At 37.2% G+C, this 25,910-nt stretch overlaps 1 protein-coding gene and 1 long non-coding RNA gene across 9 annotated transcripts in view; both read left to right on the top strand.

The window, feature by feature from the left end:
* cpeb3 (cytoplasmic polyadenylation element binding protein 3) overlaps nt 1-25,910 on the top strand; it is a 113,774-nt gene that overhangs the window by 79,988 nt on the left and 7,876 nt on the right. For 6 of the 8 annotated variants that reach the window (XM_016995911.2, XM_008116772.3, XM_008116770.3 and 3 more), the window contains exons 5-9: nt 4,139-4,162; nt 11,141-11,308; nt 11,788-11,877; nt 20,031-20,149; nt 22,680-22,794. In XM_016995911.2, the coding sequence (XP_016851400.2) occupies nt 4,139-4,162; nt 11,141-11,308; nt 11,788-11,877; nt 20,031-20,149; nt 22,680-22,794 (516 nt within the window). The remainder of the gene's footprint in view (nt 1-4,138; nt 4,163-11,140; nt 11,309-11,787; nt 11,878-20,030; nt 20,150-22,679; nt 22,795-25,910) is intronic. The other 2 variants (XM_062976144.1, XM_016995912.2) reach the window with 1 other exon arrangement.
* On the top strand, nt 11,886-16,109 carry LOC134297732 (uncharacterized). Its single transcript, XR_010004594.1, has 2 exons — nt 11,886-13,786; nt 13,888-16,109. It is a non-coding gene; the product is annotated as an uncharacterized LOC134297732 (long non-coding RNA).

Genomic DNA, 25,910 nt, shown 5'->3' with positions numbered 1-25,910 from the left:
CTTGCCAATAAATGCCAATGGCAGAAACTGCTCAAATTGTTCACCTCACGCTGTAGCAAAGAGGTTTGTGTGTGTGTGTGAAGCAGCCTCAAATAGCCTGCAGCTCAACCACTGCCAACTACCCTACCTGGTCACCTTCATAGGGCATTCAAATCCCCCCATGCCTTAGGGTTTGCTTCTCATAGACCTAGCATGGGAATTTGGTTAACCAGTTAAAATTCATGAGTAAATCAGTTTTTTTCCCGGGGGGGGGGGTTGACCCCTAACTCCCCCCTAACTCCCCCCCCTCCTAACTTGGCTACAGCCCTGACAGCAAGTCATCTATTCGTGTATGACCCCTTCCTGGTGTATGCTGCTTCAATTACCTAGCTGCTTTCTGGCTTTGTCAGTCCTCAGTTTGCTTGCCTCTCTGAACCAATGAACTAAGGTCTGCACATAAGGAATGTAAACAAAGACTAGGGAGCTTAGTATGAAATATCATTTGGACAGCGTGCAAATCCCACTCATTATGAAAATTATCATATTCACATAGTCCAAACAAAAGAAATTCATTTCATTGGTGTATTTTAAAAGAAATATCAGTTTAGATCCAAAATACTTGCAGTCATATTTTTTATGCAAGACAAGGTTTAAACAGCTTCAAAAACTGTTTTTAGTTACACGTATTTCAATTTATCTATACAAACATTTATCAACATGGAGCAGAAGATAATAGCAATCTCAAAATAATTCAAGAAGTCTCTGTTAAATATATTGCATATTTTTCAGACCATCAGTTTATAGATAATATCTCTCTCTTTAGACAAAAATCAGTCAGATCTTTGGCTCACTAAGCAAGCTGATCAGCACAGCAGAGGAAATACTACAGTCATGCTTCTTGAGTGTTAAAACCAACCTTTATTTTATTTGGCTTTAAAACTCTTCTCCCATTTATTGTTTATCCTGAAAGTGCAGATATATAATATTGATGGAATTGAATGGTATGCTTAGGAGCATGACGTCTTATTGAGAACTAAATTCAGTTGTTACTCCTGACTAGAATAGGCATTAGTGGACATTCACTAAAATGTAGGTTTGTGTTTTAGCAACAGACACTAGGCTCCTTTTCTGCCTGGTTTTAAGTTTCTGACCTGTTTTTATGCTGCTGAGAGTTTTGTTATTCTTACTGTTGTCTTTTGATAGATGGTTTGTTCTTTACTGTGGCCCTTGAGACTCACACAAATGGTGCTACCTATGCATGTGCACTGCATCATTCAGAACCTTTAAGATCTGTAAACATTTTCCAGTGGCTCCTCCTTCACTGGTACATACGACCAGCACAGTTGCCTCTCAATCCCTTAGTACTTCCTCTTCCACAGAAACAGCAATATATAACAAACTGTTGGTAAGCATCTCTGTTTCACTTTCGGGGTTTTTTATACTTGGATTCTCTCATTGGGCTGTAATTTGGCTCGATTTATAGACTCTGATTTATCATTTGGTCTCTCTTGGACCTTGGCTTGACTTCTCTGAAATGCATTTTGGCTTGGTTTAGACTCTAGATTGCAGCTTGATTTACTGACTTGTGATAAATCAGGTGGAAAATCCAGACTTCTCTGTCCAAGTAGAGCCTCCAGCACATGTACCAGTATGTGGAGACTTCGGTACCATATCTGAAGTAGAAAATATTGACTCATCCTCAAGGGTGCTTCAGAGCTTATGTTCGGATCACACTAGACAGTTCTCCCATCCCCTACAGTGAAGTGTCCTCCTCTACCACCATTGTGGTCACTTGCTCAGTTGTGGTCACTCGTATTCGCTTATTGTTTGAGATCCAGTTTGGTTTTTGGGCAGTTCATGAGAACTAGGGTCATCTCCATCTGGATATTATAGTCCTTAGTTGGACTGTCCACCTCGTCATTGGAAGTTCTATGAAACTTAGTGTAGTTAGTATAGACAAGCTTTCAGGCAAAATGGCCATAGGGATTCAGAAAAGAACAGAACCGGCAGGATTCAGTCTCCATATTATCAATTCAAACGCTCTCCATCCTTGAATGTCCTCTGCTAGGAGTTTTAAGGTAATTGATAACCTGCTAACAAATTCAATTCTTGTTATCAATTCTGGAGTCAGCATCATATGCCTCCATACCATCGATTTTGGTACCAAGTAGGTTATGTCTCCCATCTCCAAAGCGTCACTAGCGTCATAGCTCAAAACATCAGTACCATCAACATTAGTACTGAACAGACTAAGATCTGTGGTTCTGGAATGATTTAGGACATAGTTATTTTAATGTAGGATCAGTTTCCTACTGGCCCAATGTGCCTTCCCAGTCATGATTGTCAGTACCATCTCCACAGCAGAGGTGACAGCCTCTGCTGCAGATATTGAAGGGAGTCGTTATCTGCAGAGTCAATCTTGGAGTCATAGAATCATAGAATCATAGAATAGTAGAGTTGGAAGAGACCTCATGGGCCATCTAGTCCAACCCCCTGCCAAGACGCAGGAAATCGCATTCAAAGCACCCCCGACAGATGGCCATCCATCCTCTGCTTAAAAGCCTCCAAGGAAGGAGCCTCCACCACAGTCCGGGGCAGAGAGTTCCACTGCCGAACAGCCCTCACAGTGAGGAAGTTCTTCCTGATGTTCAGGTCGAATCTCCTTTCCTGTAGTTTGAAGCCATTGTTCCGCGTCCTAGTCTGCAGGGCAGCTGAAAACAAGCTCGCTCCCTCCTCCCTATGACTTCCCCTCACATATTTGTACATGCTGCCCAATCAAAGTCCTTTCAAAAGATACTAACATAAAGTAACATTTCTCTCTGCTTTTTAGCACAGGGTGACCTATTACACTTTTTCCAGTTTATATTTTTGTAACCCAGCAGAAAAAAAGATCTTAAATTTGAGTAGGTTTCCTATAGCATATGTATGGAAATGTACTAGATGGGGCTAACTGAGAAGTTCAACAGCATTTGGGGCTTTAAAAATCTATTTCAGTGACAGTGCCTTCAAAGTCCACCATCTGTGACAAAACAGTTGATTAAACTCTTTGTCCAGTTGACATGAGTTATTCATTATTTGTCTTGCAAAAGTACTCACTGTCACAGGGGTTGAAATGTTCAGTATACTAGCCTTTGTAAAGGAATTGTTTGTTTGGTTGAATCCTGTGCCATTCTATGTTTAAAATAACACCAAGTTCAAGAACTATAAAAAAACACACATTTTGACAATCTCCCCCAGCCATTTAGCTGCTTCTTTATCTAGTTCATGATGATAGAAAAAGAATATATAGAGAAAATGCAAATGGGATTATTGTTGCTTGAAGGCAACAGTATAAGAAAATGAAAACCAAATCCATTTGCTGTTCTTAGTGTGATAAGAACCAGCCGTTTTAGGCATCTTCTATGCCACTAAAATGGAGAGGATGATATTTTTGGTAGTTTGATGGGAGCTTCATAAGATTCATTTGACTAAGATAATACATAACTTGCACTAACCAAATTTGATTAGGTTAAGGCTCTGTTTACCAAATGGTTTGCCTTACTTGATTGCCTTCATTTGATATATGTCTGCTATATTTTCCAAATATTTCTAATGGTTTTAGCAACCCATACATTCTTTTATATTGTGGGTCAGTTTTAATGATGCAACATTTTTTCCCCTATTTGTTTGGCTTCATTGAGATATTTTGAAAGCTTTTATAAAACTGGATTTTCGTGACTGACTCTATGAAGCCAAGAGTAAATGAAGATTGTTTTTTACATACAGTGATTTATATATTATGTAATACTAGATAGATGTTGCCAAATCAGTATGATCTGATATAAATGTACTTTTTGGATGTGTTTAGATTCTACCTTTTACAGTTCTACAATGAAGACATTAAAAAAGGCTTTTTGCACAATAATTATTCAAAGTAGATGTAACAGAGATTCCTGTTTTCTTTAGAAACCTATTGCGAGTACTTATTAACAGGTAACCTAGTACAATGAAGGGGCTTCAGAGGATCAAATTTATATATTGACCTGTGTCATTTATGTTTTTACATGAATATTTGAATCACCTGAATGACACCATCCAAAAACTGAGTTTTTGAGAAAACTGCAAATATTGTAGTTGATATTATGTCAATACCTATTATATTTTCTGTATTTACACGCAGCCAGGAGTTATGGACGGAGACGAGGTAAAAATTATTTTCAATTTCTATTAAATATGATCATGGGAAAATCAAATTTGAGCTGTATTTAGCTGATTGTTTCTGCATAGTAACTGGGATGACAAACTTTATTGCTACAATGGTACTAAAGAGTGATTCTGCTTCAAAAGCCTTATAATTACATGAAAATATTATTGTGAGAAAGAGGTGAAAGAAGAAATTCTGTTATTTTTTCTTTAAGAGCAACAATATACTACTGAACAAAGAATCACGGATACTATGCTATCCAAATGAAAATTGGCCTTATTTTGAAAATAATATTTTTAAATGTTGATAGAATGCTATGATAAGCAAATAACATTTCACAATTTCCCCTTTTAAAGAACTACAAGACCACACTTGGGGCCAATCATCTATGATCTCTTGCACTTAAAAGTTCAGAAAAGAGAAAAAAGGATTTGAACTTTCAAAAGTATTTACCAAGAACTGAAGGAGCGCTAAAGTATTCAAATGATCTGTGGGACATTATTCACATGTGTTTGGCCTAGCATGCATGATATTTTAAAAACTAGTTTCAGGTCATAGTGTGGCAAGGGACATAAATCATATGTCCAGTTCTGATCAGTATTTCCTCAGTGTAGCTGCTATCCTATAGATGCTTTTCTTTTACTACTAAGGGAGGCATAAGGATCCCAGTTCAATAAGAACTGTGGGAGGGGGAAACTTTTAAAGATGCTCTTTTCCCATTCCATGTTTGAGTCTGATTGGAATCTTCCTAGGCACTTCTAGTGGTTTTTTAAATTAGTACTAGGCCAAACTATATGAACAATGTCACATGAATTTGTTCAGTTTTTTCCGAGCACATCTTTAACAGCAATAACTGATTTCAGTTTAAATCCAGGGATATGGTGGCCCATTCATAATGTATGCAGGTAATGGTTTCATTCACCCAAGACAGCCAAGTTTCTATAATGTTAAAAGTGCTATATTCACAATCAATGCTTCCAGCAATATAAATTCTTAATAGATATTGTTGATTTGTCACAACAAATTATGGCATTGATTATCATTTTTAAAAATCCTGATTTAATGCATTTAACTGAATGATTCATTTCCAAAATTGGAATCAACTAATTCTCTTTCTTCAGATGTTTTGTTTCATTCATGTCCTATGTTTCATTTTTTTTAATTGAAAAAACAGCTCTGATGTGAAATTCTGTTAAGTTTTAAAAACTGTGGTCATTTTAATGTTGGAAAAAGTTAAAATCAATGTATCGAAATGCAGGTTTAGAAAATTTCTTGGAGAGAGAAGTGTGGTTTAAAAATAGTTCTTGAGAATTTCCTCCTTTACTGTCTCTGGGTAGTTTACCATGTGCATTTTCACCTGTGAAGAGCAACATTTAAAATCTGACAGTAGGGATCATAGAATCATAGAATCATAGAATAGTAGAGTTGGAAGAGACCTCATGGGCCATCCAGTCCAACTCCCTGCCAAGAAGCAGGAAATCGCATTCAAAGCACCCCCGACATATGGCCATCCAGCCTCTGCTTAAAAGCCTCCAAAGAAGGAGCCTCCACCACAGCCCAGGGGAGAGAGTTCCACTGCCAAACAGCTCTCACAGTGAGGAAGTTCTTCCTGATGTTCAGGTCGAATCTCCTTTCCTGTAGTTTGAAGCCATTGTTCCGTGTCCTAGTCTGCAGGGCAGAAGAAAACAAGCTTGCTCCCTCCTCCCTATGACTTCCCCTCACATATTTATACATGGCTATCATGTCTCCTCTCAGCCTTCTCTTCTACAGGCTAAACATGCCCAGCTCTTTAAGCCACTCCTCATAGGGCTTGTTCTCCATGCCCTTGATCATTTTAGTTGCCCTCTTCTGGACACCTTCCAGCTTGTCAACATCTCCCTTCAACTGCGGTGCCCAGAATTGGACACAGTATTCCAAGTGTGGTCTGACCAAGGCAGAATAGAGGGGGAGCATGACTTCCCTGGATCTAGACGCTTATACCCCTATTTGTGCAGGCCAAAATCCCATTGGCTTTTTTCACCGCCGCATCACATTGTTGGCTCATGCTTAACTTGTTGTCCACGAGGACTCCAAGGTCTTTTTCACACGTATTGCTGTCGAGCCAGGCATCCCTCATTCTGTATCTTTGCATTGCATTTTTTCTACTGAAGTGAAACATCTTGCATTTGTCCCTGTTGAACTTCATTTTGTTAGTTTTGGCCCATCTCTTTAGTCTGTTAAGATCATTTTGAATTCTGCTCCTGTCTTCTGGAGTGTTAGCTATCCCTCCCAGTTGGGTGTCGTCTGCAAACTTGATGATTGTGCCTTCTAAACTGTTTTAAAAGTTTCTGTTTTAAAAGCACAGTATTTTGTATTTGAAACCTAAGAACTGAGGACACATTTGTTAGATTTCCCCTCTCCTCTATCAAAGCATATCAAGATGGCATAGGTAAGAATTAAGTTATGAAACTAAATTGTAAGAAGAAAGATTACCAGAGATGATTTCCTATATACTTATCTTTTGCCACATTTGAAAATGGAATTCTTGGGTTTCTCTGTAATTACTAGCTGGATTAGATGATAGTAGTTGAGACAGAAGGAAATATTTGATCTGAGATATGTTCCCTTTTCTTCCAGTGATATTATTATTATTATTATTATTGTTGTTGTTGTTGTTGTTGTTGTTGTTGTTATTATTTTATTGTATGACACAGCAAACAAGATAGACATGCTGGGTTTTATTATTATTATTATTATTATTATTATTATTATTATTATTATTATTATCCCAAAGGAGATTCAAAGCAGCTATCTGTATTTCATGCAAGCGTTTACACACAGTGCTTATCTGGATGGAAGTAATACAGCTTGGCGATGATGTGGAAGATGTATTAATGCCTTGCCACAGACGCCAGGCTGCTATAGTAGATGGTTTAGCCTGATTTAATTGCCATGTGCTCACCTGTCCTTGGGCTACTTTAGTTCCTTCCTGAATCTTTGTTGTAGAAATTCCACATGTGCTTGGTGAAATATAACCAACTAAGACTACCGGTAATTTGTCCAGACCCTGTTGTAGTATCCTTACAATATAAAGTTAAGAATTTTTTTACAAACTAGTATTAAGGAAAGATGAATGGAAGGAATAATGGGCTTGTCGGATACCCAAACTTTTCAGCTAGAGATACCTTAGAATCCTGGGAGGGGGAGACAATATTCTTGAAGGCGTTCATCAAGAGAGAAAACTCTAACTGTTATAAAGCGAATAGTGCAAGACCTCAACACTGAGAGGAGAAAGGTTTAAATAAGCAGCTAGGAGGAATGGCCCATGATCTTTGACATATCTATACTAATGCACAAAGAATGGAAAATGAACTTGAACTTTTAGTGCAACAAAACAAATATGATACAATTGGCATCACTGAAACCTGGCGGGACCAGTTTCATTATTGGAATGTAGAAATAGAGGAGTATAACCTGTTTCTGAGAAATAGACCAAAACAGAGAAGGAAGAGAAGTAGCATTGTATATCAAAGATGTTTGCATATGTGAGGAGATCCATGATGTCAATCCTGGAAGCCATGCTGAGAGTATCTGGGTAAAAATTAAGGGAGAGAGAAACAACAGGGACCTGACTGTGTGGTACAGTGTTCCCTTACTTATCGCGGGGGTTACGTTCCAGGACCACCCGCAATAAGTGAAAGTGAACCGCGAAGTAGTGAGGGAACACTTTATACTACAGATCTCCAAGCCAGACTTAGGACTGGGATAATGCATTCTCATAACAGATTACCACACATTCAGAAAAGAGATAGCTAGTAGTAATGGAAGATTTCTATTATCCTGATATTTGTTGGAAGATAAACTCTGCCAGAAATATCAGGCCCAACAAATTCTTCATTTGCAGACAAGTTTATTGTCCAGAAGGTGGAAAAAACAACAAGGGATTAGCTATTTTAGATCTGAAGTTAACCAGCAGTGACAACCTAGTTAATGGGGTGGAAATGGTTGGTTCCTTAGGTGGGACAAACCATGTTCTTTTCGAATGTGTTACATAGTGGAAAGGGGAAGTCAAGCAAAGTCAGATAAACAGTCTAAGAAAGCTGGTGTCAATAAACTTAGGGAAAGACTGGGTGTGATCCCATGGTCAGGAATAGTAAAGGGGAAAGGAGTTCATGATGGATGAGAGTTTCTGAAAAGTATGATATCGGAGCGAAAATTTGAAACAATTCCCATGAGGAGGAAAAATAGCAGGTGTCTAAAGAAACCAGAATGAATATCTCAAGTTTCAACTGAGCTAAAATTTAAAAGGAACATATACAAGAATGGAAAAAGAGAGAAATCACCAGAGAAAAATTCAAACAAGTAGCCAACATATGTAAAGAGAATATGTACTTATATGTAAGAATCTTGCTTGCAAGGACCATTGTTGCACTGAAATGAAATACTCCAGTGGTCTGTAGGATACCTGGCACAAAAGGTGGCACATTCCACAGCAAAAAGTAGAAACTGTTTCATGACAAACATAAGTCTCAAGTTTTTTTTACAGTTAGATCTACTGCTTTCCTTAGATGTTTCCAAATTACGGTAATCTTAAATTCACAACAAAGTTTTTGTTTCTATTGTGTTGGTTATTTATATCTCTTTGTTGTTGTTGCAAAAATTATAAACTTGTTTTGGATCTGGATATTCAGGATACTCAAAACCATAGAAAGTTAAATAACAGGTATTGCCATTGTATTTTTAAAGATATTATTCTAAAAATTTAGAATCAGGGTGGTCTTTTTTATGTTTCATGAGGATCTCTCCCAGATTTGAGAAGTGGTTTGGCAGTAAGTGGGCCCCCTGTAGACTTCAGCCTTTTGAAAGAGGTCCACTTGGATTTTTTTTGGAAACAACTTCAGATACTATCTTAAAATAGGAATTGGCAGTGAATGGTCCTCCTGATGTTTTTTGAGGAAGGATGTAAACAATATTCATAAAAATATTATTATGGTTGAGAGAAGCTGTCTTGACATGCTGAGATAGTCTGTTAAGAAATCATCAGCTTCTGCACGCAAGTGGGTTAAGAAGCAGGGATTTATTCTTCATGGCCTCTGACTCACACATATAGGATTCTCAGTGTGTGTGCAAACCATCTTCAGAAACCTTTAGCACTGGATGTCTTTGGCTAAAGGCCCACTAGTCAATATGATTCCCACTCAAACCTCCACTCAACCCTCCCTTTTTCTAACCTCAACATAATCACTTTGCCCAAAACTACTATATGTCCCTGTTGTGAAGCAAAATACAACAAGTACAAACATAAGAGGCCTGGACAATTGGTGATAAAAATGGAAGTTTTTTTATTTTTAGAAGTCTTTGCAAGAAGACAGCAGAAGTTTGTGCTGAAGAACACTGCTCTTGCAAATACAGAAACTCAGCAAGAGTGTCAGAAAAATCTCTCTTATGCAGATGAAGAGAGAAGTCATACATTTCTTTTTCTACTGCATGACAACAGAGATTTACATCCTTGTCTTGACTGTCTCTTCAGCCCTAGTCAACATTGCTCAACAACATCCTGAAGATTGCATCATCATCATCATCATCATCATCATCATCACCACTACTACTGCCATGGAGTCCCCAGTGGCACAGTGGGTTAAACCCTTGTGCTAGCAGGACTGCTAACTTGAAGGTTGGGTTGCTGACCTGAAGGTTGCCAGTTCGAATCCAACCCAGGGAGAGCATGGATGAGCTCCCTCTATTAGCTCCAGCTCCATGTGGGGACATGAGAGAAGCCTCCCACAAGGATGGTAAAAACACCAAAACATCTGGGTGTCCCCTGGGCAATATCCTTGCAGACAGCCAATTCTCACACCAAAAGCGACTTGCAGTTTTTCAAATCGCTTCTGACCAAAAAACAAAAAACAAAAAAAACTATTGCCATCACCATATCGCATGTTTACTCTAAGATTTGGACTCCCAAAGCAGTCTATTCTCTACCCCGGCCGTAAAATACAAGCATTCATATACTGTTCCTAGTCTTTCAGTACTTCACTATCCAAATTTTTTCTATAAGACTCAAACTGAGAGCCCATAACTAATTCTAGTATTAGTACTATAGCCATAAAAACAAAGACTGGATTTTAGAAATCAGGAAGTAAAAGATTTCTTCCATCTGTTTGGGAGGTCGTGGTTTGTGAGTGGTGGGGGTATTAAGTGTGTTGCTATTTGAGGATTTGATAAATGTTTCAATTAGTCTATGCAAAGTTGTGTGCGTGTATGAATAAAATTGTCTATTTTTGGCAAAAAGGTAAGGATTTGTAACCATTTTTTTCTTTTTGCAAATAAATGAACATATTCTTTCCATCTCATTTCCCAATTATTCAGAATTCTATGGTATTCTGTGGTAATCAATGGTCCTATTTTTGATGAAAAATAAAACTTTAATCAACCATTCAATGGTAGTAAAAGAACTCCATCAAGGCAAAATGTCAGAATACTACACATTAGGTTTCCTTATCTATAAGTACTGACATTCTTTCTTACAAATCATTAGTGTTATTGAACAGCATTCATCGGTAAAATAATTAACCAATTGGTATATTTTTAAAAAGCTATTCGAGGTTGGAACATTATTCCTTCAACAGTAAACTTATTGCATTTATCCAAGACTATGGGAAATGACTATGGCAGGCATCCTCTGAGGATGCCTGCCATAGATGTAGGCGAAACGCCAGGAGAGAATACTTCTAGAACATGGCCATACGGCCCGGAAAACATACAACAACCCTGTGATTCCGGCCATGAAAGCCTTCGACAACACTATGGGAAATGTTGCTTTAGATATATGATAATATATTAGAATCTTATTTGCTTTGCACAAATGCAACAGTTATAAAATACATTGCATGACTCCAGCACACACTTCTGCTATGATAAAATTTTGGCCAGCGGTCAAATTAAAAATCAAAACAACTAAGCTTGCAAATGTCTCAGTCTCTACAAAATCTCTTTCAGGTCGGTCTTCCCTGTTTCCTTTTGAAGATGGTTTCTTAGATGACAGTCATGGTGACCAGTCTTTATCATCAGGTCTCAGTTCTCCAACCCGCTGTCAGAATGGTGAAAGGGTGGAACGCTATTCTAGGAAGGTGTTTGTTGGAGGTCTGCCTCCCGACATTGATGAAGGTAATGTTTAAAAAAAAAGATACTGTTTCAAACCAATTGGAAGTAACAAAATTTTGCAGTCTTCTCTGTCATAATATTGAAGTTGACAGCACAAAGCCTTATTTGAACATAATATTTTTACACAGTGAATTTTATTAATAATTTTATTCCCTCTGGGCATCAAAAATTCATTTATCCAAACCCATCACTGTATTATACCTTTGATATCATGCTGGTACCTTTTTTGTTACTAGTGGTGGTTGTTTAAAGGGGCCAAAACCCAGTAGAAACCAGGCAAATTGGTGGAGGAGTCGCCATTGGGGGCAGAGGGGTGGGGAGGTTTCAGTTAAAAAAAGGTTAGTTCTAAATCTGAAAGATAGAATTATTGGCATTCTTACCATTCATTTGTTTTAAAGGTTGATAGTATCAGGAAAGAATGCTTTGTTTTGATTTTTTCCTTTAAGGTTGACCATACTGTTTTTTGTGGGGGGTTTTAACAGATGAAATTACTGCCAGCTTTCGTAGGTTTGGACCTCTTGTGGTGGACTGGCCTCACAAAGCTGAAAGCAAGTCCTATTTTCCACCTAAAGGTAATTATTTTAATATAGAACATCCCAGATGAGTGATTATGTCCTTCTATGTATGAATACACTATACAGTTTTCAGTTAATGTGCTATTGAAAACGGAATATACATGAGCACCAAAAAGCAATGCTTTTAATGATATATGTTTAAAAATGAAATTTCAATTTCAATTTTAAATCTCTATGTAAATATTTTTCTTCTTTATGTTCTGTGATTCACCCATGTGGAGCTATCCTGCATCTGTACATACCTTTCTGAAGGGTTTTTCCAATAGCCCATACCAGAACACTTTTTGGCTCAACCCTCACTCAGTTCCCTTTTGTCCATTCCATCAGAAGTGCTTAATGAGCTATTTCTCGATCTCCCTTCTATGTTTTGGTTCTCACAAGTACCCTGGTTGTCTCTGGACCATTTGACAAGTCTTCTGCCTACTGGACTGGATTTGTTTTCCCTTGGCAGGGCCAACAAAAAATTTAAAAAACATACTTAAAATGTTCTGAGTGTGCCAGTAAGATCCTTGATAAAGATGGCCATTCTAAATGCCTACTTTGTCTCAGTGAGGAACATGGTGTTCAGTCGTGCCTTCACTGTCAGGCCTTTACCCCTCAGGGAAGAGGAATAGAGAGGCACAGCTTAAAGATCTCTTTAAATGAGAGCACTTTAAGTGCAGCCACAGAACAGGCTGCTCAAGTACCAAGCAAGAAGTCTCAGGATCCACTCTGGTTGCTATTTCACATCCTCCTATTCTACCTCAGGCATCATTGCTTCCTTGTAGGAGGTTAAGCTCAAGCAGGGCCATCAACATCACTCCTTATTTCAGATACACATCAGGCCTTTGGATTTTAAGGGTCAGTGTCAAAGATCTGCTCTCCACTGAGAATTTGTCCCTAGTACTGATGAGCCTTTTTCACCTTGACTTCATGGCATTCCCAGGTCACCATAACCTACTCCTATTGCTAAAATGAGGATATTCTACAACCTCACCAGACAGGCAAATTTTCCCGTTCTACAACACTTTGACCTCACTTGAGGCACAGAACCTTCTGGATCCCATCATACGTCAATCTACGTCTGGCAGGACTTCATGTCTCAAGTGAAGTTAAAGTGTTGTAAGAGGCAGTGGTAGCAACATGGGAGGCTTCCCGAGTTGCATAGGAAACAATGGGGAAAGCCAGGCAGCAATGGGGGCGCAGGGTGATGGGTTCCCCATGCCCCTAACTGGGCCCCACCAGATTCGCCACAATCCATGGTAAATCCCCCCCCCCCCAATGTGATGAGTTCTCTCATGCTAATGCGTTAAGTTAGTTACCCTGTGTTTGCAAGTCTTCTTATGACATTAATCTATAACCATTTACAATGGCATACTGCTACTATTGAATGGTTTAAACCTATTTTAAGTTGTTAAACACTTCCAGCATAAACATTTTCCAAGCTAACAAAGTGTTTTCTCAAAATTCATTGGCATTATTCCTATTTGCACAGTCCTTATTACTTAAATATTCCTGCATGACAAGGGGTTGAACTAGCTGGCCCTTGTGATCTCTTCCAACTCTGTGATTCTAAGTAGGCCATATCTGGGGCAATGACTATGCGTTTTCAGGCTCCTTAGAAGTGTTTGATGAGAGTAGGAGATATATCCTCCAATGTCTATTCCATCTATAAGTAAAAGTTGTCACTGTATGCAGAGTTCCTAAAGGAAAGGCCACTGTACTCACTCAGCTCAAAATACAGCATGACCCAGAAATGGAATTACAGAACAGATATCCTGGTAGCTCTTAAACATTCACTGTATACGTATTATCTATAGCTTGATTTAAAAGTAGCACAATTTGTTAGCTGAGGTAATACAAGGACAGAGTTTAAATGTAAGGGCAGCATCTCTAGTGATGAAAATTTTGAAACCCCACAGACCAGGTAAAAATGATAATTCCTTTTTAAACTAGTGAGCAGATTACCAGAGTCAACCACTTTATATCTAATTTATTCAATGTGATTTTTAATTTCTGAAGTGCTAGAACTCGTTTTGAGTTATCTCTTACAATTACAAGCAATTAATTTTAAATGTAGAAAAAAATAGTGAATTATTCACAACAATTTGTGGGATGAACTAAAAAGTTGAATTTACCAGTTGGAGTGGATTTCTTAAAATGTTATCTTCCCTGTCCCTCAACAGTGTTTGTAGCATGCTACTATTTTATTTTCATTTTATTAAAGAAACTTAAATGCCAGTTTCTGCTTTAACAACCAAGTCCTGACTCTCTCTGCGTTAGATTGAAAGTTGAAAAAAAAACTCCTATAAAAAGGAGATCATCTTCCTTTAATAGAAAAGACTGCAATTTGTAGGAAGCAGAAGGGGGTAATTTTGCCACCACTCACACTATTCCATAGTGTCCCCCAAACTTGAGGACTAAACTTTGAAGAGCATGAGAAATCACAAGGGGAGAGAGCAATCAGTAATAATGACCTTATAGTTACTCTGGAATCGAGCCAATGTATTTGCTCGTGGTTTACTAAATATCTAATTGCTGCTGAATTACAAAAGGCATGTGTTATTGAGCTGGAAGTATCCTGCATCTGGGCAAGCTAAATCTGTGTTCTATCATTCTTGTGAAATATTCTTGAGTAGGATCTATTTTAGCAGGAGACAAGAGAACAGTCTTTTCCTATTTTTATCATGCTTCTAATATGAGGAAAAGCTTTCAAAGTTTCTGCCAGTTGACCTGAATGTCTGTCCAAAGTGCTAAACAATGCGGGGTCACAACTGTTCCAGATTATTTATAACTGACTTCTGAGCTGTCAGAGCTTTCAAAATAAAGCTTGCAGCATGATTATTGTAAACTCTGCGTCTCAGGTAAGCTTGAAATAGGTACTTAATTGACATTGTTGAACTATTTTCTCTGTTTCTAGAATGTTTAGTGCTTGTATACATGTTTATGTTGTTCTTTATAAACATCCCTTTATGACTTTAACCCTTCCAGAACACTATTCTCACTCATCTTGATATCAGGCTGTTTTTTAAAAATTAATCTCTATGTTTTCTGAGATCAAACAATATACTAAATTGCTAAAAGCTGTGTGTGTGTGTGTGTGTGTGTGTGTGTGTGTGTGTGTGTGAGAGAGAGAGAGAGAGAGAGAGAGAGAGAGAGAGAGAGAGAGAGAGAGAGGCTTATATGTATTTGTGCCATATAAGAGTTTCCATCAACTATACAGCTTCTGTGGTGCAACACTATAAGAATATTCTTAACGTATTTGTATTTTGTATTGTGTATTAAAAGTGCAGTTCTCCTCAGTTATTTCACATCAAATGTTGGAATACTTCCTTATATGAAAGTCCTTAGATGCCAGAAAAATCTTTCTCTTACTGGTGCTACATAATACAGCAAGATTTTGTGGTAGGCTGGGACCAGAAGTAAAGTAATCTAATGGTGTTTGGTTGTATCCACAGCTTCAGGTAATCACAGTCCAGCTAGGAATGTATCCCTGCAAATGCATGGGTCTTACTATCTTAGAAAGTTTCTCTTGCAAATTTAGCATAGGAATAAATAAGACATTTTCCTAAGGATTATTTCAAAGATTGGAAAACATTTATGTATTTTTTGAGCAAGAAGAAATAGAACAATATAACAAGTTATGGTTGTGGTTATTAATCATTTTATTTAATTGGATCTGTAATGGTGGGATTTTTTTCAGTCAAAGTTGGAAGGGCTGGAGTCTTAATATTATTATATATATTAGCTGTATATCTTTTTTCTTTTCTATTTCTTTTCTCTTTTCTTATTTTTGAATTCATATAATTATGTTCTAAAATAATTTTAAAATTAATTGTACAAAATAAAACAATTATTTTGCTCAAGCAAACACAATATTAAGTGAAGAATATCCCCTAGAGTCTAAAAATAATGTAAAAATAGATTTGTACTATTAAGCATAGTTGATCAAGAACTAGAAGAACTCTGGACTGAAACCAAGAACATTGTGAGGAAGAGATGTAAAAATTCACTATCTGTAGCTATGAAGAAGAAGCCTTAGTGGATGACAAAAGAAACTCTTCAAGCAGTTAAGGACATATAAGAAACAAAGAAAAAGAAGACAGAAATGGGGTCAACCCCCTGAATGCAACTGTTCGCCAGTTTGTATGTATGGAGAAGGTGAACTATTATAAATAATCATGGCAGAAAAATAGAAGGAGACCGTGAAAAAGGAAGAACGAGAAAGCTCTTCCACAAGATCCAGGAAATCAAAGGAAAATTTAAAGCAAGAGTAAGGATGTTATACATCCCACAAAGTAACATGTTACATAACCAAATAAAAATGCTGATTGAATTGTTTCACTGAAGAAAAGAGAATAAAGGCTCACTGATTCATTCAGTGAAGAATGATTTTTAAATCAACCTACAATTTTGAAAGAGAAGTGGTAGCTGTACTTAGAGCACGTATTATTGTTGTGGTTGTTTATTCAGGCAGCACCATCAAATGTAGATGGTACTTTATAGTAGATGATACTTTATAGTAAAAGAAACAAAAATAGTTGGTGATGCCAAAGGCATACCATGTAAAATATATGTGTGTACACATACAAACAGAGGAAAGGGGGAATGGCAAATATCAAACCTGCTCAGTACAACTGCAAAACACAAAACTGTACAATACAATTGCAAAATAAATCATTAAGATTTTCTCTGAGGATATATAAAAGATCTAGCAGGAACAGAGAGACCAGACCAGAGGGAAGAAAAAAAGGTACAGATCCCACAGACCAAAGACTATGGGATCTGATTCTAGAAAGATTTACCTTCTAGAAAAGATGTAATGCCTCTGGACTCTGATATTTCTTTAAAATAGCCATAGATTTAAATTTTTTATCTAGTAATGTTCAAGGATTGAGTTTATATCAAAAAAGAAGGAAAATCTATCACTATCTTCAGAAGCCTATTTAGATAAATGAAGGAGCTGTTCAGTGCAATTTTTTTCTTTGGAAGGCTAACTTTCATACAGTGATGCCATGTGCTCTACTTTATAGAGAATGGTTCTTTATTTTAGTGGCTATCTGTTTAAAGTCTAATATAAAGATAAAGAACAATAAGCACAGAGAAGTGGGCTGTACTAGCTGCTTATTAGAGTTAGAACTTGGTATTAGAATTTGGACCAAGCAGCTCAGCTGGCTATAGTGTTCCTTCCTGTAATAAATATGCTGCATTTTGAACTGAATTACACGATTGGCAAACCTTTAACCTCAGTAGGCTGAAAGCCAAAAGTAAGGGAACAACAACTCTGTTATAGAATTAAATATGCTGAAACAGGCATGTAGCCGGAGGGGGGGGGGGGGGGGGGCCTTCAGCCTCCCCCTCCCAAAATTCTCAGAGTGGTCCGCGAGAAGGCCCTAAATTTATTATTTAAACTGTTACGTTTATATTCATATCATGATCTGATAATTATGCTCAATATATCCCATATGCAGGGGGGTATTGGGAAACGATACAAAAGGTTTGCTAGGGTAGATCCTCTCCACCCAGACTCAGCCCCCCCCCCCAAAAGCAAAATCCCAGCACCCCCCGAATCAAAATCCTGGCTACGGGCCTGTGCTGAAGATAATGTAGCCTGTGCTCATTCAGAGGAAGACCTACAAGCCACTTTAAACTTGCATAAGCAGCTTGGTCTCTCACTGAACATCAAGAAAACCAAAGTGCACTACCAGCAGGTACCAATCAATCCCTCTGAAATGCCAGAAATAAAGCTTAATTCTGACTATTTCCTCTTCCTAGGCAGATACCTCTCCACAAAAGTCAACATCATTGAAATACAACAGTTTTGAGCTCTGTGAGCACAGCATTCTTTTTTAAATAAAACAGAGAGTGTCTGAGGATTGGGACATTCATAGAGATACCAAGATGCTTGTTTATTTATATTGTACACCTGTGAAACATGGACCATCTGCAAACGTCATTCTCGACTTCTGAAATGATTCCATCAGCATTCCTTTTGAAAAATCCTGCACATCTCTTGGGAATACAAATGGATATTTGTCAACATTCTAGAGGAAGAAAGACCACCAGCATTAAAGTGATGATTCACTGCCATCAAACATTGTTGGACTGTTCACATTGTCTGTATGCCCAATCACCATCTCCCAAACCAGCTACTTTATTCTCAACTCAAGAATGGAAAACAGAAAGTTGTTAGACAGCAAAAGAGATTTAAAGATGGGCTTAAAGCTAACTTAATAAAATGTAGAATAAATACAAAAAACTGGGAAACCCTGGATTTTGAAGAAGTATGAGTAGAGGGTGAAAGGGAGAAACATGCCAAGAGGAAGGTGCATCAAGCAAATCCTTGTTGGGATCACAGTCAATCTGGAAATATGTTCTCGCTGTGAAAGACCAAGTAATCCAGAATAGGTCTCTACAGTCTTTTGTGAACCCAGCACCAAGACTCTACCCATGGAAGACAATCGTACTGGGCCATGAGTGATAGCCTATGATATGACAGGATATACAGTAATAATTAATTAAAGATAATTTTAAGGGATAGCCTTGCCTTATGTAGAACTCACCTTATATACTGGGTTGGGAAAGCAGAAAGCCACCTTCATGGGGAGATGCTCTGTTAAACCTGGGTCCATTCTTTAAATCCACTGACTAGCAAAGCAACAGTGAAATTTACTAGAGCTCCATTAAGAATGAACTAGTGAATGTCAGTGTTTCTTATAAATTTAAAATCTAACCAAAATAGAAGAGTACCTTCTCTTTTCCCCCAGCAAGAGTTATAACCTGTATAGTTTTCCATTTGAAAAATTAATTTTCGTTCTTTACAGAGCCAAGAGCACTTGTGCTGCAGAGATGAATATGCTGCATTTATTAGTTTAAAGCTCTGATAAAAAGACATTGAAAAGCAATAGAGAAAGATGTTTTAAATGTAAATCAAATCCTGTGATTTTGTGAGGGGAGTGTGCTACATAAGAATCAGACTATAACGTTATTTAATTTTTCCTACATCCACCATTGTTTATATAGTGAATCAGCTAGCAATGCAGTACACTGCCACTCCGTCAAGAGAAACTTTAGCTTCACAGCGTAATATATAATACCATTTTTCTACAGTAACTAAAGTAAGATTAGTCTCTTCAATTTTGCAGTTTCTATAGTGGTAAAGCCTTTGATGTATTTTGGAAAGGCAGTCACAGCAAAGCTTTACTAAAATCGAAAGTCTGCAGATATTTAAAAAGCACCGCTGGGTTCTTATTTTAAAAAATCAGCTTCTTTGACTTTTCATTTCATCTTTGGATTTGGAAGTGCAGTTTTATTAGTGTTCAAAGCATACAATTACAAAGTTATACAAGAGAATTGACCTGAAATCACAGGCTGTTTATGCTAGTAGTAAATGTCTTAAATGTGTTTTTCAAGTTTATGTGCATGTGTGTGACTAACAGAACAATAGTATTAAGAATTATAGCAAAATGTTTCAACTTTTTCCAGTGTTCTTGTATCAGATCATTCTTATTTCATCAACTTTAGGTAGCTATAATTACAGATGTAAGACAAATCTACTATTTCACTGAATATAATTTTCTAACTACATATTTGGACCGGGGGGGGGGGGGGATATCCCCATGACATTAAAGGGGTTGGATACTTTTTGTTTACATTCCAATATTTCTAAATCTTCAAATTAAATATGTCTAGCTGTTGCTATAGAGTTTGAAAACATGTTTCACATTCTCAGTAAATATCGCAATTGCACAAGACAGGAAATATTTTAACTCAAATATTTTAAAATCCAAGGCCAGATTTCATATTTCTAAGGAGGGAAATTAGAATTTTCAGATTTAGTCTCCCATTTCCTCATGGGAAAAGGCTTTATTTTTCTTCTTTGCAATATCTGTTTGAGCCCATTCATTCATCAGCTTTGAGAAATGAACCTGAATACATAGATCTGTCATTATAGTCATTCAGCGCAGACATGTACAGGACAAATACTTTTAAATGAGTGAAAAGATTATGATAGTACAGTGGTTAACTATAGAGAGAGTTATTTATTTTGAATTGTATCCTGTGCCTGTATCCTATATAACAGAATTTTAGTAATTGTGTGTATTAAATGTATTGTGCTATGCTTCTTAGAATTTGCAGGTACTGACTTTATAATCTCATTCTTTCCCAAGGTTATGCCTTTCTGCTATTCCAGGAAGAAAGTTCGGTGCAAGCTCTCATAGATGCCTGTCTGGAAGAAGATGGGAAACTTTACCTATGTGTATCAAGTCCTACTATCAAGGACAAACCAGTAAGGAGACTGATTCAGTGTGTTTTCTTTTATGTAGCCGAAAACCAAATGCATTTGTGAGCAATTGGCTATTCGGTGTTATTTTCTTTCCTCTCTACAAATAGATATTGACCAGGAATTGCCCAAACTATTCAGACTGTTAGCTTTATTGTTCTGTAATGGTTTAATGCCCTGATCCAGAAGCTAGAATATGATGTCTGCTTGAAACAGTTATAATTCAGCCACTTTACGTACAGTTTTTGTATCCCTTATTTACCACCTTGCATTAAAACATATGTTGTAATTCATCAATCTTTGTAATAGAATATGATCCAGTTTTGGATATATTACAACAAATTGTTCCAGCTGCTATTGCTTAATGTTGCAGTGCTTTAGATATTAAAAAGTGCCAATTTTTTTTAGATTTTGAGGCAAATTGGACAGCACCATGTGAAAAGTAAAGGATTCAGCATGAATAAAATCTCTTAAATGTGTACCTGTATAGATTAAATATGATTTGTGCATAGAATAAATGGGTGCAAGTGGTATATATTTAAATATCTGGAAACTACCTTTCATATTGCCTTCATTTGGAGATCATTCTAAGCTGTGATATTATGTCAAGCAAAACATTGTTAGGCTCATACCTTCTACCCTTTGATGTTTAATCTCTGTTTGATCCTTCTCACACTATTTCTCTCATTATAAAATTGGGACAGTTGGTCATCAGAATGAATGCCCTGATTTTTATGTCACACGAAGGTGTTATGGTGGAGTATTCTGATGGGAGTGTTTTAAATAAATAAACTGTAACATTGTCTTTTATATAACATTGTAAAAGTTATACATAAAAAATAATAATAGTTTTATAAAATATATTTATTATTCACAAGTTAGTTTGCATGGTTTGTATGATCTTCCCAACCAGGTCCTCTCCATAAATGTTGTACTACAAGTTCCAGAATACGACAGTCAATAAGCTTATAAGCATATCAAAATTAGTTTTTTGTGGGTTGCCAAATTTAAACAGTTCGATAACTTTGTCCCAAATTCAGCCATTTGCCTTTTTAAATGGACAGAGTAAAGGCATTCCATTTCAGCAATCCTCTTAGCCTAAGTAAAAGAATTAATTCCTTCACCATCCAGTTTTTCCTCAGTTTTCAAAATGTATGGAGTATTTACTAAAAGGCAGACACCCTTGCAAGGAGCCCTGGTGGCGAAGTGTGTTAAAGCACTGAGCTGCTGAACTTGCAGACCAAAAAGTCCCAGGTTCAAACCCCGGGAGCGGCGTGAGCAGCCGCTGTTAGCTCCAACTTCTGCCAACCTAGCAGTTCGAAAACATGCCAATGTGAGTAGATCAGTAGGTACCGCTCCGGCGGGAAGGTAACAGCGCTCCATGCAGTCATGCTGGCCACATGACCTTGGAGGTGTCTACTGACAACTCCGGCTCTTCGGCTTAGAAATGGAGATGAGCACCAACCCCCAGAGTCAGACATGACTGGACTTAATGTCAGGGGAAACCTTTACCTTTACTAGACACCCTTGCAGTTTATAATCTATCAGATTTCAGGATGTGGAGATTCTCTTAAAACATTTTTTATAATCCAAGATTTTGAATACATGCAGCTGGAGATAGAGGCAACTATAGAATTATGTCGCTAATAAATGTAGTATCCCTCCTTTTGAAAGCAGATCTTTCTGTCTTATTGTAGTTATCTTTGAAAGTCCTATAAACATCAAAAGTTATTCATCCTGTAGCAGAAGAGTCGACTTTTTAAGAACAGCCCAAAGCTTCCTTAGAGACTTTCATGTATTGAAATCTCTTCTTCGCTTTGTTATATTTTATTTTATTCGTATCTCATTTTTCTCCTTACGTGGGAACAAAGTGGCTTACAGTATCAATTACAAGAAAAGATAGTTAAAACAATATTAAAGTTTAAATGCTTTTAAACAGAAATGAAAAGAATGAAAATATAGTTGGTTTAAGTTACAGTTCGATTTGAAGGCAGTTATAAAATGTGAAATAATGAACTTTTTAACCTTTAATTTATACAACCTGCACTTGTTTGCAAAGCAAGTTAACATTGCTATTGGTAGATTTGGACTTGAGCCATAAGTTGTATTGATACCATGCTGGCCTCCAGAGATTGTTCATTAGCTGATAAATCAGAGGCTATTTATATGTTATGCCACATGCATAATGATCTATGTTTGAAAATGTTTATTTGTATTTGGATGACTTTTGTACTTCTGGTATAGATGTTTGTGTATACAAAATAGCCAGTTGTAGTGATAGTAAATACCTGAAAGAGTACATCAATAGTTCAGGGCAAGTCGGCTGCTCATGTCCTTGGGTACACCTTGCTTTGTATTGCAAGTGTTCACATGTTGACATGTTGAGCAAAATTCTAATTCTTCATCAGTTTCCGCCAATACATATTTAATATCAGTTAGGCAATGTCAAAAGATTAAGAGTTCCTTTTCTTCTGCAGCTTTCCAACTGCCAATTAAAGATGATGATGATGATGATTATTATTATTTGCTTTTTCAGGTGCAAATAAGACCTTGGAACTTAAGTGATAGTGACTTTGTAATGGATGGTTCTCAACCTTTAGATCCCAGAAAAACTATTTTTGTTGGAGGAGTTCCGCGACCCCTTCGAGCTGGTGAGTGAAAATGTAAAAATTTGAAGCTAGTGTTATAGACTAGCCTGACGTCTGATGCAGTAGTAGTCACTCAATTTTTTCAGGATGTTTGGCATGTTTTCCAAATAATTACATGGCTTGTGTATGAAGCAGGAAAAACATGTTACTAATTTGTGTAACTTGTGGAAACCTCTGTTCCTATAAAATCTGTGTTGAGTGGTTTTTCAGTGGGTGTTCTAGTGTAAGGGGGACAGGAGGGATCAATGCTCAATTTTGCAAGCCAAACCCTTTTCTCTAGTTGGAGGCCTCTGCTGAATCTCCTCACCAAGAAAATAAGACCAGCAATTTGCAGAAGGACCACACTGCTTTCAGTATTATGGGGAATTCCATTGGGAGTCCATATCATACTGCTTCTTTTATAAAATGAGAGAAACCTGGTCAGTATGTATCTGACAAGAAGAATGGTTGATGAGAAGAAACTGGCAAAGCTTTTTCTCTCCCTGGTCATGTTGAGGCATAGTTGCCAAATATTTCTAGTCTCTATACCCAATCAGAAACTAGAAACGAGGGAATTGAAATACAATAGTTCAATCTGCACAAAACAGTAAGGGGTTGCTTACAATCAAGTCAAGAGAGCACCAATAAAGTACCATGGTTGACTATCCTGCATCATGGGTTTTACAGTCGACCAGAGTCATTAAGGTAAAGATGCACACACGCAATCAAACCTCCTTCCCTCTTTTCTTTTGCTTTTCCCTTCCAACTCTATCTTTCAATTTGGTGTCTCTCTGTTCCAAAACAATCCTGTTTTGAAAAACAATCTCCTGCACAATTTTCCTCCTCCCATCTCGTTCAGATCATTCTGATTTCTCCTTTTACCTCTTACACACTTCTCTTCCAGGTGCTTGGCAAATTTCTTATCTCTTTCCAAATTCCTTCACTCCTTACTCTCTTCTCATTCACTCCTCCCCTTTCTGTAACCCATTCTCAAACTCTTTTCTTGTAAAATTCACTTTTAAAATCAGTCATTTTTCAATTCACAGTCATCTTCCTCAATCTGTTTTTTCCTCACCCAGCTGAAAAGACAGCTAAAGGGAATGGGAAACAACCATATTGTTATTTTATCAGTGAAGAGCAGCTTGGAAAGAGTTGCTTCTAACAGGAAAGAAAAAACAATTTGTAGGACTCTTACCTGTTTAGGCTGATTGATTTTTTAATTTAAAAAAAATCATTGAAAATCACAGCAATCCATATATAATTTTATCCTGTAACTTTAGAATACAGCAGCAAGGGAAAATAGAGCGGGCCAAAGGGAAAATTGGACCCCGGACATTTTGTAGCACAACAGGCTCTGATTTTGAGCTTCTGTTGTTTATTTTTTTTGTAGGTTGGATACTATAGTTTAAGAAACATGCATGAATCCTTATTTTGAATATTCTCTGTCCTTCTGAAAATAAATTAGGACTCTAAGTACTGGCTTGGTTATTTGAGTCTGAAATTTCAAACTATCTTCAGCCACATATATTTCAAATGAGCTAGTTCTCATGTTGTCTTAAAGCATAGCTGGCTTTCATTTGAAAATGTTAAATTGGATCTTACATTGGATTTGGAACTTCTCCAGGTGTTTCATGAATGTGCAATGAATGGATTTTCATTTGATGGTTCTTTAATCCCTTTTAAATATTACCTTCAATTCATTTTTTCTAAACTATTAAGATCATTTTGAAGACGTTTCTTTGTCACCTTAATTTACAATAAGGCATCACTAAATATAACATCTAAAGCATTGACCATAATTTGTTTTAGAAATAATGATTTAAACAACTGAAACAGTTTTGAGCAATTCCATCCGATCACCCCTTTCCTGACTTCAGGCAGCACTATTTTCCAATTCAGCAGCCCCTGGGAGTTAAAAACAAACAAAACATACCCATTTTCAGGTTTCTAAAATCACAATTTTTGTCCTAGAACAAGGTTTGTGATCCTTCCATGTCATGCCTTAATGTGAAAATTTGGTATGGGGCTTTACTGCATTTGAGTTTCAGCAGGGACTGGAGGAACTACATTTGACCCAGTTTTAATTTAAAAGTTTATTGAACAGTTCTAGCCATTTATGCACTTGTCTCATTTTCTGTAAAACGTGGCATTTTGTTTTATTATTTTGGATTTAATTTTTTAGGATGATTGTTTCTTCTTTAGTCACTTACTTACATTTCTTGTTTAAGATTCTTTGCATAATATGAATCTGTGTCATTTTCTCTTCCCTCAGAATGTCCAAATACGGTCTGTTAGGGCCCTTGAAGGCCTCAGAATATGCCATCATGTGCCAGAGATGGTGTGTGGGGCAATGAATTGCTTGCTTTTTTTGGAGGAGGAGCAAGTTTGGCCCTCCAAGGTCTCTTGGAGAGCTAATGTGGCCTCCCCTTCTCACAGCTGCCCACCTCCACCTTAAAATGCTTCTTTACATTGAATGAAGAGTTTGCACATTTCAGTGTTCATATTAGGAGCCCCAGTGGCTCAGTGGGTTAAACTATTGTGCTGGCAGAACTGCTGACTGACAGATTGGCAGTTTGAATCTGGGGTGAGCTCCTTCTGTCAGCTCCAGCTCCTCATGCGGGGACATGATAGAAACCTCCCCAAGGAAACTTAGTTTAATCACACCCGAAGGTCTTCCACTCAATATAAATGAATACTTCTCTTTTCAAAACTTCAGAATTTAAAACTACTGCACTTGCTTAAAAATAATATAGTATTCTCTATTTCTACCCTTGCTAAAATGTTGAAAACATTCCCCTGCATTTATTAATCTTTTTTCCCTTTTGTTCAGGCCATTACTGAAACTTCTCCCTTTCTTCTGCTCTTTAGTGTCTGTATTCCTGTCTCTCTTGATTTATTTGATCTTATCCTCTTGTGTCACCTTTTGTAAAGTCTTCTCCCTTATTGTCAGAAATGTCAGCATCACTGCTGTCCATCTCTGATGTCCTATTTCTTCTGTCCTCCGCTTCCATTTAGTAAGTCCGTATATTGTGATCGTCTCCTTGTCTCTCTTCAGCAACAATGCACACACACACACACCACAGCTTTCCTTTCAATACACACTTGCTGCACTAGGAGGCAATGTCACATGGGCTTCCTTT

The sequence above is a fragment of the Anolis carolinensis genome, chromosome 3 (assembly GCF_035594765.1).
Source record: "Anolis carolinensis isolate JA03-04 chromosome 3, rAnoCar3.1.pri, whole genome shotgun sequence".
NCBI lineage: Eukaryota > Metazoa > Chordata > Lepidosauria > Squamata > Dactyloidae > Anolis > Anolis carolinensis.
The sequence above is the reverse complement of the archived record's forward strand: the minus strand, read 5'-3'. Positions and strand labels throughout refer to the sequence as shown.